Consider the following 13,741-nt stretch of genomic DNA (forward strand, 5'->3'; position numbering starts at 1 on the left):
GAGACAGAGGTGAGGAAGGAGAGACTCCTAGGCTTGAGGAATAGCCCATGAAAAATCATGGAGGTAGGAAATGGAGAATCACCCATGGGGAATAATGAGTAAAACAGTCTGTATGCCGCAACATATGTAAGGAATGTGATGAATGATGTAACAATTGGAATGATGCCACCTGCTGGAGACTTACTGTAGAAAAGCTCCGCCATGAGGTGAAGGTCTCTGAGGGCAAGACCATGCGTCTTTTCTTTGGCGTCAGGAAGTGATGTTTGCTGGTGGGAGGAAGAAGGGGGAGCCTGGCGCTCTGACTCACTCTCTTTCCTGGGAACTCTGGCGGAGAGCGGAGCTAGAAATGCGCTCTCCCTTTAATAGATAGATTAATGTAGGCCTTTCCTTCTCTCTTTACCAAATTCTTATTTTCCTTAATAAATGCTTAAAAGACTAACTCTTGGGGCAGCTAGGTGGCACAGTGGATAAAGCACCGGCCCTGGAGTCAGGAGTACCTGAGTTCAAATCCGGCCTCAGACACTTAACACTTACTAGCTGTGTGACCCTGGGCAAGTCATTTAACCCCAATTGCCTCACTAAAAAAAAAAAAAAGCCTAACTCTTGCTAAAGTTTATAATTTATTGGCAACCACTCATTGGATATTTTAGACAGACTAGCTAGAATTTTAGCCCTTAACAGTGAGTATATAATGGAAAATAGGTTGAAATGCATACTAACCCTAGAAGAGTACATTGGAAGCAGACTGTGAAGGGCTTTAAATGCCGAAGAAGCTTAGGTTTTATCCTACAGGGAATAGGAAGCCTGGGTGGTCAGACCTATAATCTAGCACTATTGTGCTAGCAGCTATGTGGAGGATGGATGGGAAAATAGAGAAGGAGGAAGCACAGAATCCTATAAAAAGGTTATTACTGGGGCAGCTAGGTGACAGTGGATAAAGCACAGGCCCTGGATTCAGGAGGACCTGAGTTCAAATCCAGCCTCAGATAATCGACACTTACTAGCTGTGTGACCCTGGGCAAGTCACTTAACCCCAATTGCCTCACCAAATATAAAAAAGGCTATTACAAAGATCTAAGTGAGTAGTGATGGGGCCTTGGATTAGGAGGGTTGAAGGATGAACAGAGAAATGGGAATTAATGTAAGAGATGTAGAGATATAAGTTGACAAAAGTTGATAATAGATTTTAAATGGGAAGTGAGGGAAGTTGAAGAGTCAAGTGATTCCAAGATTGTACACCTAGATGACTGGAATAATGGCCATGTCTTCAAAGGATATAAAGAGGATAGGAGGGAGGGTGAGTTTAGGAGAAAAGATAGTGATTTTTTTTTTAACATAATGGGTTTGAAATGCTCATGGGACCTCCAGGAAGAGATATCTAACAGGTGATTAAAGATGAGGAACTAGAGCTTAGGGGACTTATGCAGGCTAGATAGATAGAGTTGGAAGTCATCTACATAATGGAACCCAAAAGAGCTGTAAGGGTGTAGAGAAGAGGGACCAAGATAAAACTTTCCACAAAGAGGGGTGCAACATGGATAATAATCCTTCAAAAGAGACTGATAATGACAGAGAGAGAGAGAGAGAGAGAGAGAGAGAGAATATGTGTTCTATACGTGTTCTCTTCAGGGACTTAACAGAGCAGTGTCATGAAAACTCAGGGGCAAGTTAGTATGCAGAAAAGTCAAAATGGGGATGGGGTAATTATTAGTCAAAAGTTCAGAAATCAGTAAGGATGAGAGCTAAGAAAAGGCTGCTGGATTAAAGCAACAAAGACATCAGTGACCTTGGAGAAAGCAGTTTCAGTCTAGTGGTTCCATCAAAAGCCACATTACAAGGCGTTGAAAAGTGAGTGGGAGGTGAGAAAATAAGAACACCTGACTAGCAACTGTTTTGTTGTTTGGGTTTGTTTTTTTCTCCTGGGAATTTGCTAAATTGGGGAGAGACATAAGAAGATAGATTGAGAGGATGATTGAATCATACGAAGGCTTTTCAGTGATGGGGGAGACACAGCAGAGAATGAGCCAGTCGGTGGATAAGGTGAGGTTACAAATTAGGAAAATTGCAGAGACAATAAAGTGTATCTGTATATACTCACTGATTTGGGCTCTCTCCATAACCCAGTACACCTTAAAGGACAAACACTACATATACTGGCTGCATGAGCAAAGTCTTTGGGAGTTAAAGGTCATGAAGTTAATCCAAATCAATTCAATGTCAGGTTTTCTACTAATAAACAAAAATCTCTCTCCCTGATGTAGGACCATGATTAGACTCACATTTGTTTTGCTCAATTAACCTTTTCCATAGAGGTCATAATATAATCCTTTCTTAATATTAAATATTAATATTAAATTAATTGATATTTATTAAGTTTAATATGAAGTAAAGATGAGTGGATGAAGAAGCATATCTTTAATCACTGTTAAGCTTTTTTTATTTTTATTTTTGGTAGGGCAATGAGGGTTGAGTGACTTGCCCAGGGTCACACAGCTAGTAAGTGTCAAGTGTCTGAGACTGGATTTGAACTCAGATCCTCCCTGAATCCAGGGCCAGTGCTTTATCCACTGTGCCACCTAGCTGCCCCCTGTTAAGCTTATTTCTACAAACACTGATATGGAAAAGAACCCAAGTGTCACAATGAAGGACCATGGGATTTTCAGCTAGAAGAGACCCTAGATATCACAGAACCAAGCTGGGGAATTAGAAGGGAATTCAACCTCCTCATTTTGTAGGTGAGAAAACTGAGACCCAGAGGGGTTACATGATATTCCCAAGGCAAGACGGGTTGTGGGTAGCAGAAACCAAATTCAAACCCAAGTCCTTTGACTCCAAATTGAATTTTCCTGCATGATGCTTCCTTGCCTACCAATATCTATATCACAAAATAACAATTCACAGCTTTACTAATTAGACTCCTATTTGTACTTCTATACCAAAGTTTCAAATGCAGAAAAGAGGGTTTGCCTGAAATAACATTTTCTACCTTCATTAAAGTAACTCATCCATAGCAGCAGATCAATGGTATGTTGCAAAATCTGTTTCAACTTCAAATGTCAAGCATTTCCCAGCAGGGGTATAGGTTAAATCAGTAGCATCATTACAACAGAGGGTTTTATTTATATCAACAAACAACTAGGTTGCTCAAAACATTAAAAGAGCCAGAGGAAGCCCTCCAATGTGTTAGGTAAATCCCTAAGGAAAATGTATGGAAAGACATAGATAAAAGGCAAATAAGATGAGGAAGCATGGATGGGTTCCAATCTATATCTGTGTAGAAAGTACTTATACATGTGACATCACAGATCCATCAAAGAAACAAATAATTTATCTCCATACCAGAAGTAGTCACTAAATCATGATTCCTGTATAAACATCCATTACTGTATGACAATAACAAAGAGAAATAAAATGATACCTAAAATCTTTTAAATGTTAGGAAAGGGGGAGGAGTGCAGCTAGATGGCACAGTGAATAAAGCACTAGGCTTGGAATCAGGAAGACCTGAGTTCAAATCCGGCCTCAGACACTTGACACTTACTAGCTTTATGACCCTGGGCAAGTCACTTAACTCTTATTGCCCTGTAAAAAAAAAAAGAGTGGGTGAAGGGGAGTAATATGATATGTCTACAAAAGTTGGTTGGAACCACATGGTAAAGGATTTATCTGCCATGTGATATTATTCACATCCTATTCTACAAGCAATGAGGAGGAACAGAAAATTTTTGAGCAGCGGATTTGGTGGCAGAAGGAAAGCTTGGCATAGCCTGACCTGCACCACAAATTTTAAAAGATCAGATTTCAAATAGTTCAGGAGAAGACTAGATAGGATCCCATGGGGTCAAAATTCCACAAAAGAAGTTGGGTCAAGGAAGATGAAAAACTGTCAAGATTAAAATTATGGAGACACAAAGAAAGTTATAACGAGGAGGGAAAGGAGGAATTGTTAAAAGATACTTGTGTAGGGGCAGCTAGGTGGCGCAGTGGATAGAGCACCAGCCCTGGATTCAGGAGGACCTGGGTTCAAATCCGGATTCAGACACTGGACAATTACTAGCTGTGTGACCCTGGGCAAGTCACTTAACCCCAATTGCCCCTCAAAAAAAAGATACTTGTGGAGATTGGTACCTCCCCCCTTCCCTTCCCTTCCCTTGCTCCTAAATAAACTACTACCTTATTCTAACTAAAAAAAAAAAAGATACTTGTGTGGCTACACTGAGAATTTAATAACCAACTTAGATTTTTAAATGAGACCCATAGAAAATGGAAGCAAGAAAAGATATCAGGATAAATATTAAAGCATGGCTTAGTCCTGTAATGTGTGTCAAAAGTACTCATCAGCCTTGCCATCTGCCTTGCCACTGAACTCTAAGTAACACTAGGTCTTCCCATCGTCCCTGCACCTGAAGCCTCTGATATGTGCTATTTTTTCCAACTAGCATGGAAGGGGGCTCCTTGAAATGAAGGACTCTCTTACTTTTCTCTTATCTCTAGCACTTAGCACAGTGCTTGGCATATAGTAACCAATTAATAAATTTTTTATCATTCACTCCTAGCAAAATTCTAGAAGTATCATTAAAGTGACTGTAAGCATCTAGAAAAGGATGCAGTGATCAACAGAACTATCATAGCTTCAACAAGATCTGGTTATGGCAGACTAATCTTGTATCCTTTGTTGTCTGGGATAGGGCCTCAGAGCTCAAGGCTCTAGATAAGGTTACCAGTGGTTGTCATTCAATCATTTCAGTCATGTCCAACTCTTTGTGACCCCATTTGGGGTTTTCTTGGCAAGGATACTGGAGTGGTTTGCCATTTCCTTCTCCAGTCCATTTTACAGATGAGGAAACTGAGGCAAACAGGGCAAAGTGACTTACCCAGGTTCATGGGAAGATCAAATGAAATCATATTTATAAGACACTTAGCACAGTGCCAGACACATTTATAAATTATAATAATAACATGAAATATTATCATTATTATTAACTCTCAAGGCTATTGTGAAGATTGAATGAGATATTAAATGTAAAGTTCTTTGTAACCCTTGAAGCACTATGTAAATGATAGCCATTATTAATATTTTTGAATGTGCATTGGACAAAGCCACAAAGATGGGAAGGATTATTGACATGTTAAAGGGAAAAGTCAAGACCCAAAAGGACCCAGACATTGGACCAAATGAAGCTTAATAGAGGCCACTGTACAGTTATATAGTTGGATTCAAATAGTCTGCTTCCCAAATACAAGATAGAGGATATGGCTAGATCTGGAAAATATCTGGGGATTTTAGTGGATTGCAAGCTCAATATGAGTCAAAAGTGTAGCAGCCACTATGTAATCCCAAACTGAACTAAGAGGAGGAAAGAGTACGGCTGTACTCTGCCCTTATCAGAACCCATCTGGAGTATCCTATTTAGGGCTGGGCACCACATTTTTGTTTTTGTTTTTGTTTGTTTTTTGTTTTTTGTTTTTTTAGTGAGGCAATTGGGGTTAAGTGACTTGCCCAGGGTCACACAGCTAGTAAGTATTAAGTGTCTGAGGCTGGATTCGAACTCAGGTACTCCTGACTCCAGGGCCAGTGCTCTATTCACTGTGCCACCTAGCTGCCCCTGGGCACCACATTTTAGAAAGCCCATTTGCAATTTGGTGAACATCAATAAAGCAACCAGAATTGTGAAGGGCCTCAGATTTGTGCCCTATGGAGAGAACTTGAAGGAAATTTAGAGCCCAAAGGAGAGAAAACTTAGAGGGTGTGTATTGGCTATGGCTAACTATTTGAAGAACTCTGAAGTGGAAAAAAGAATGGCCTATTCTGCTTGACTACAGAGGGCAAAACAAGTAACAAAGGGGAGAAGTTGCCAAGAGGCCACCTTAGGTTAGATGTAGGACAAAATCTTGCTCATGAGGTCAATTATCTAAAAGTAGATTGGTCTGCCTCCAGAAAAAGGAGGGTTTCCCCTCCCTAGAGGTATTCAAACTAAGGCTGAATGAAGACTGGTCTTCAAATGAGATCGTGTGTATAAAGCACAGGGGCAGCTATGTGGTGCAGTGCACCAGGCATGGAGTCAGGAAGACCCAAGTTCAAATCTGGCCTAGCAGTGTGATCCTAAGCAAGTCATTTAACCCTGTTTGCCTCAGTTTCTTCATCTGTCATATGAGCTGGAGAAGGAAATGGCAAACCACTTCAGAATCTCTGCCAAGAAAACCCCAAATGGGGTCATGAAGAATCAGTCATGACTGAAAACAACTGAACAACAAATTTAAAGCACTTAGTAGATGACATTTGTAGAGCATGTAAAGGTTTGCAATTATCATTTGAGTATCTTAAAGAGGGGATTTGGAGGCAGCTGGAGGTTGAGCTAGATGGCACCTGAGATGCCTTTGGATTCTGGGATTTTGAGAGAAATGACCAGATCTATACATTAGTAAGATTAGAATGAGAATAAAATTTATCCTACCTGTTTCATGAGTAAAAAATGAGACAATTCACATAATAAATTGTGTAATCTTCAGGTATTGCAACAATGTAATCTATCATCTATGAAATAGAGATTCTGAATGACAATCTCCAAGGCCCCTTTCAATTTTAAACACTTGTTTCTATGATTCTATGATTTGTCAGTCTTATTATCAGGTATCTTTCTATGATCTACATGAAGGCAGAGGCAAAGATTCTGATTTGATTAACTAAACATTTAGGAAGCACTTGATATATGACTTTGGCCCTGCATTTCTTTTTTATTTTTTTTTATTTTTTGGTGAGGTAATCGGGGTTAAGTGACTTGCCCAGGGTCACACAGCTACTAAGTGTCAAATGTCTGAGGCCAAATTTGAACTCAGGTCCTCCTGAATCCAGGGCCAGTGCTCTATCCACTATGCCACCTAGCTGCCCAGGCCCTGAATTTCTAATAACAGAGAGGCCAGTAGCTGAGCAGCAGGGTGAATTAGTTCCCTCCCCATCCCGGGTTCACATAGATCTGAGAATGGAACCCTGTAATCATGATGTCTGAGCTATTGATCCATTTCCTTCATTTCTCCCTTACTTCTTCTCTTCTCTCTCTTTTTTTGTTTGTTTTTGTTTTTTTGCTTTTAACAAGGCAATGAGGGTTAAGTGACTTGCCTAGAATCACATAGGTAGTGTCAAGTGTCTGAGGCTGAATTTGAACTCAGGTCCTTCTGAATCCAGGGCCGGTGCTTTATCTACTGTGCCACCTAGCTGCCCCTCTTCTCTCTCTTTTTCATAGAATCCTGGAATCTCAGAGTTGGAAGGTCCAGCCTGTACCCACACGGGAAATCTTCTCTACAATCTTTCCTAGTCTTCTTTCCACTCTTTTCAGACAGACCATAAGGAGGATATTTCACTCGAGAGACACCATGCTGCTTCATCCTGAGCATCAGTTTCCCTGACTCCTGACTTCTGTGATCCCTGTTTCTATTATGAGAGCTGAAAAAATGGCATGCACTAGCCAGAAGGACTGCTCAGACCAGCAGCCCACTTACGTGGCATTGTCCTAGGAGCTATGGGTAACCAGCTTTGTACAAAACTACCTCTTCCACTGCATCTCAGTGGGCTTGCAATTCTGGTCAGAGATTTGTGCTTTAAGGCCCAATTTGCGAATAACCCACTAGAATGCAAAAACTTCATGAAGGTTAATACCCTAAGATGTTTTCAGCTAATAGCTAAAACAGATGAGAACCTTGAACATAGTCCCACAGCACCCATAAAAGCTTTTCAAATTAATTGACTAATTAATTCATAATTATAGTGTTTCCCTTCCCACCTGGAACATTTGCTTACAAGTCAGTTTTCTGGCCCTCTGCTAAGTTTTCCTCATGGCTCCTTGTTATCACCTGTAAGGAAATCCCCTCAATGGGAAAAGGGACCAGCTCTGACCTCTCCCACTCAGAACCATCTCCATGAGGGTTTTCTTAGTTTCAGTTAGCCTCAGCGGGGATTACTGTACCTCTTCTAATCTGGGGAATGGTCTTACCCTCTTTCTTAAATGTCATCCAGTTTCTTCATGGAGAAAGGGAAGAATGGCAACAAAAATAATCATAACGACAACCATTTCTATTGGTTCCTTAGGATTTACAAAGCACAAGAAGTATGAAGAGGAGTAGTGAAATGGGGCAGTAAGAAGATTATTATCCCCACTCTAGAGGTGAGGAAATTGAGGCCTAGTGAGGGAAAGAAATCAAATCCAGACCTCCTGACTGCATCCGACACTTTTTCCAAAAACCAGGTTAAATCATGTAAGTGGGGAGGCGTGGGTTGTATGGTGGGACTGTATCTATGCCCAGCCCTTTTGCAAGTCATCATTGAAGGCCTGAACTTCTCTTGCCCTTCCCCCAACACTGGTGCAACTCCAGATGTCATTATTTTTTAACTAGGCAACTTCAAAATGGCCTGGGCATGTGGGTGAACAGACTCACTTTCAGTTCCTTTATCTGGATTTAAAGAGAACTATCCTCTTTCTAAAATTATCTTTTTTTTTCTTTCTTCCTCTCTTTCTCTCCCTTCCCAGGCTTTTCTAGGCTCTAGTTAGTTGCCAAGCCTTGTTGTCCTGTCTAGTTTCTTCTTCCTCTATGCATAGATTCACCTTGACCAGCACTAGCCAGTAGTTAAGAAGCACTACCTAATTCATGGGAGTCACGTTTTGTGGTCCGATAGAACCTATGAGAACTGAAGCTGGTGCTAAAAGACACATGGAGAAATCATGGGTGCAATCAAAAATGTAGGATCAAGACCTAAATTTAATCTCCTACCACCCACATCTACCAGCTAACAATGTGAGGGGTATAGGAAGAACGCTGACTTAGTCACGAGGGCATGGTTTTAATGCCAGTTCTGCTGCTTACTATCTTTGTGACCTTAGACCTTCCCTTCTGTAAACCTCAGTTTCCTTCTCTGTAAGATAAGGGAATTAAACTAGATCAGGGGCACTCAACCCTTTCATTAGCTGTCTCCTGAAGCCCTATGGACCCTTTCTCAGAATGTTTTTTTAAAGGCACAAAATAAAATAAACAGTGTTACAAAGGAAACCAACTCTATTGATATAACTGTATTTTTAAAAGTTCACAGACCCTGGGTTAAGAATCCATGGATTAAATTATCTCTAAAGTCCCATCCTGCTCAAAATCCTAGGATCCTGTGTTCTCTTCAGCTATCACATTAAGCCCCACTACTACTGAAATGACTCAAAGCTGTGGTTAGACGTTCCCAAACTTTCATCCTGATGCTTCTCCTTCCTTCCAAGTGGCACAAGGGACAGAATCCTGGGATTAGCATAAGGAAGACATGAGTTCAAATGTGACCTCATATATTTAATAGCTGTTTGACTGTGGGCAAGTCACTTAACCTCTATCTCAATCAATAAACACTTATTAAGCACCTACTCTATCCCAGGCACTGTGCTAAGTACTATAAAATTAGGATAATAGTAGCCTCTACCTGATAAGGTTGTTCTGAGGATCAAATAAAATAAAATATGTGAGTTATTTATCACAGTGCCTGGCACACAATACAGGGTCACAATGTTTTAATAACTTTTTGAAAATTATCTTTTCCTTATTTTTCACCATTTATGAGATTTTATTTTTCATATATAATATAAATTCATTTCCTATATATACTGTATATAATGCCATGTTATTATACATTAAAAACAAGAAAAAAGGAGTTATTAAATATTGAAACCTCTTCAGGACTTTTGGCCCACCCTAAAGGTGCTTAATAAATGCTTCTCTTCTCTCTGTGACATGTCATTTTGCCCTCTTTGCACTTTGATTTACAAATCTGGAAAGCGTGAAGGGGGGATTACTTCCTTCCAGAATTTCTAGTCTGAGTGTAAGACCTTCCATGCTATAGCAGATACCACTAAAGAAGGTATCCAAGTAACCTTCCGCCCCCCCCACTCCCCCAGGATCATACCTGAGGCTTGACATCCTCTTCATCTTTGTAGTAGTACAACTGTTGACCTTTTAGCACAAAGTATCTCTGCTGCCAGTTCTTCACGATGGACCTCTGCTTCTTCAGCCAGCCGATCTTCAGGGGCCGCTCCAGGGCATTGGGGGAGGATGGCTGATGGAAGGAGGCCATCTGCTCTCCAGTCATCACACTCCTTGACCGAGCTAGAGACAGCAAGAGAGAGGCAGTCTGACTGAAGGACATGAAGCATGGATACTCATGATACTCAGCCAGAAGAGCAGGAGGGAACACAGACAGAGGAGCAGGGAATAAGCAGGGCTGGGTTGTCAGCCCGGGGACTCTTATCTGGATCAGGCCCAAGGCTTAATTGGGTTCAGGGATCGGGTGGAGAGGGCAGTAGGCACAAAGCTAAAGAAGTAGTTAAGCCAAGGCTTAAAATTAAAAAACAAAAATAAGACCTTGGGTTCTAGAGGACAGTCAGCCCAGTTACGGATCACAGCCGGGTTGGTCTGCAGAAGGCAAAGCTGGCTGGAGGCTTTTGAAAAGGAAGTGGCCGCAGCGTTTGACAAAAGAGGCTTCCTTTTTCCTGCGTGGGAGTGAGTATCTCACAAGAGAAAGAAACTAAAACTTTGCTGAGAGGGCAAGGGGTGAGCCCCACGCAGCAGCTATGGAGGTAGCTAGAAGCAGCCCTAGTACCGGTCCATATCAACCAGCCCCACAGAGGAACAGGGGGGTTGTGTTCTCTCTAGCCTTGCTATCACCCCAGAACCACTCCCTGGCATGAGAACCCATTCAGCAATGCTTGGCTGCTGCCCAGATAATCAAAGCAAGGAAACTAACTCCTGAAATGTCCTAGAAAATGACCCATAAGAACATGGTCTGGGGATGCTTTGTTGTTTACGGGAGAGTGCCTATATGAACACCCACTGGGGCTATACAACAGCCTATTGACAGGTCTTCCCACTTCCATTCTCACCTTCCCTGCCCCCCAATCTGGGTTTTACACCCCTACTACAGTGATCTTTCTCATGCATCTCTCCTCTGATCAAAAGTCTTTAGTGGCTGCTCTGTACCCTCCCAAGAAAAATTTCAACACTTCCATCAGGTATTCAAAGGACCATCTCAATCTTTTGGGCCTAGTTTTTCTTTTCTTTTCTTTTTGTTTTAGATTTTATTTATTTCCTTAGTGAGATAATCAGGCTTAAGTGACTTGCCCAGATTCACACAGTTAGTAAGTGTCAAATGTCTAAAGCCAGATTTAAACTCAGGTCCTCCTGACTCTAGGGCTGATGCTCTTTCCACTGCACCACCTAGAAGCCCCTGCCCTTGTTTCATATTATTTCCCCTCCATGTACTCTACCTTCCAGCCAAACCAGTCTATTCACTATCCCTGAATACATCCTACATATTGCTACCTTGATGGCTTTGCTCATATTGTTCCCTATGCCTGAGAAGGCCTCTTTACAACTTTTCAAGTGTTGAATTCCTATCCCTCCTTCAAAGTCAACCAAATCAACAAGTATTTATTAAAGGGCCTACTATGTGCCAGACACAACTCAGGTCAGCAAATCTTCTCTTTTTGGACCTCATTTAGCACTTTGATTTTTACCTCTTTAATTTACTTATCATATAACATTGTTCATCATTGTTATCTGGGTTGGTACCATCTCCCTAGTAGGGGATCAAAAGAGACAGCATGTTTCTTTCAGTTGTGTCTGACTCTTCGTGAACTCATCTGGGGTTTTCTTGGCAAAGATCCTGGAAGGGTTTGCCATTTCCTTCTCCAGCTCATTTTACAGAGGGGAAAACTGAGGCAAACAGAGTTAAGTGATTTATTTGCCCAGCTAGTAATTGTCTGAGGCCACATTTGAACTCAGGTCCTCCTGACTCCAGGCTCACTGTACCACCTAGTGGCCCCAAAAGTGCTATAAGCATGAGTGGTGGTGATGATGATGTTGAAGAAGAAGAAGATGATGATGATAGAGACTGAGTCATCTAAATTTTATATCTTCTTCAGTGCCCAAGCACTTACTGTTTGTTATATTTGTATTTGTAGTTTCAATGTCTGGAACACTTTATACTGGGCAGAAGACTTTATAATGGATTGCTCTAAATGATTCCCAACCCCTACTGGGGCAGGCTGTGAAAGGAAAAGAGACATACCTAGTGCTAACTTAACAACACTGGACAGGCTTAAAGCCAGAGCTGCCGTAGGTAACCCCCTAGTTTGAATGCTTTTCAATAAAAGGATTCTGGCAGTAATTTTGTCAGGTCAAGGTCAAGGTGTGACTGAGACCAACTAGGAACTTGCAGGTTCTGTCAGTAGTAGTCAGTGTCTACAATGGATCGAGAATTAAGCTGGTAGTTAGAAGGCCTGGACTCTAGTCCCAGGTTCTGCCATGTACTAGCTGTGTGATGTAGGGAGGTGCTTCCTTCTCTGATCCTCAATTTCCTCATCTGTAAAATGGGGAGATTGGATTGGATGATAGCCAATGTCCCTTTCAGCTCTACAAGCTATGATCCTATGATTGAATAGAAGAAAACAATGACCCTGACCTTTATAGAACTGGGATTCATTCAATAGAGTTAGTCAGTCCAGCCTAGCAGGGGAATGATTCCCATGATGTAGCCTAGACTCTAGTAAGCTTCTGGGTTTGTTTTGTATGCTTGGTTTTGTTCATTTTCCCTTTTAGTTTCATTTGGCAAATTTTCTGTTTCAAGGTTGTCCCCATTGACTTACAAGTGCAAGCTCATAGGGACATGTCATTGTTACTAGTGGTTTTTCCCCCCTGAAAACAAAAACAGACAAAGTGATAAACTTTGATCCCATGCCAATCATTGTACAGACCCCAGTATATTTCCTGCCCTTCAGGAGTAAAATCTAAATTAGACCAATAACATGCAAAGAGCAGGGAGGTAAACATGCCCTGGTCTAACTATTCAGTCCATCACTAGGCCTTCACGGAGCTCTTAGTGTGTGTGTGCCAGGCAGTGGCACTATGGATCAGAGAGGAGATGAATCACAAAGAAGATGTAATGATGATGTGGTTTAGGGAAAAGAGGAAACTCTCTGTAGTAGGAAGTCCTGGGTTCGAGTCATAGTATTTCAGAACCGGAAGGAACCACAGAGGTCACTGAGTTCAGCCCTCTCATTTTACAGATGAAGCAACTGAGGCCCAAAAAGGCAGGTCGATGAACCAAAGTTACACAGTCAGTTAGTAGAGGAGATGAATTCAAGCCCAGGACCTTTGATTCCAAAACCATTGCACTTGGTGCCTCCCAAACGTGCCACTTACTAGCTGTATAATCTTGGATGAATCACTTCCCTTCTCTAAGATTCAGTTTCCTTTTCTATAAAATGAAGAGGACAGGCTAGATGAATTTCCAAGGTACCTCCCATCTCTGCAATTCAATAATGTCCGCACACTTCCAGGAAAAGTTCTGTGTAGACAGATGAGTCAGGTCTTAAAGACAAAGATGGAAGACAAGACATAGACCATGAAACCACTCAGCAACTGCTAATTAGGCATGACAAAATGGGGCACTCCCCATCCCAGTCAGGCAGCTATCAAAAAGAAAACTAATTTAGCTGGCCTGCCAGTCACTACCACCTTTGTTAACTTTCCCTTATCACCATTTGAGGAATCAAAAGTGGAGGGATTTCCCCTCTTTCTCTTCCTTTCCACTCACACACCCCCCTACCCCATTCACACATAATCAGTTTAAGTCCACAACTACTCTTTTCTGAGTCTCCCTTTAAGGAACTGGGAATGGTTAACCCAAAGAAGAGAAGATTTGTAGGGTTCATGAGCTCTG

General features: G+C 41.5%; 1 protein-coding gene across 3 annotated transcripts in view; it reads right to left on the minus strand.

The window, feature by feature from the left end:
- ARHGAP25 (Rho GTPase activating protein 25) overlaps nucleotides 1-13,741 on the minus strand; it is a 127,516-nt gene that overhangs the window by 51,464 nt on the left and 62,311 nt on the right. For 2 of the 3 annotated variants that reach the window (XM_043988591.1, XM_043988594.1), the window contains exon 2: nucleotides 9,929-10,128. In XM_043988591.1, the coding sequence (XP_043844526.1) occupies nucleotides 9,929-10,128 (200 nt within the window). Of the gene's footprint in view, nucleotides 1-9,928; nucleotides 10,129-10,383; nucleotides 10,487-13,741 lie in introns of those variants that run through there. The other variant, XM_043988592.1, reaches the window with a different exon arrangement.

This window comes from Dromiciops gliroides, chromosome 2 (assembly GCF_019393635.1).
Source record: "Dromiciops gliroides isolate mDroGli1 chromosome 2, mDroGli1.pri, whole genome shotgun sequence".
Lineage (NCBI taxonomy): Eukaryota > Metazoa > Chordata > Mammalia > Microbiotheria > Microbiotheriidae > Dromiciops > Dromiciops gliroides.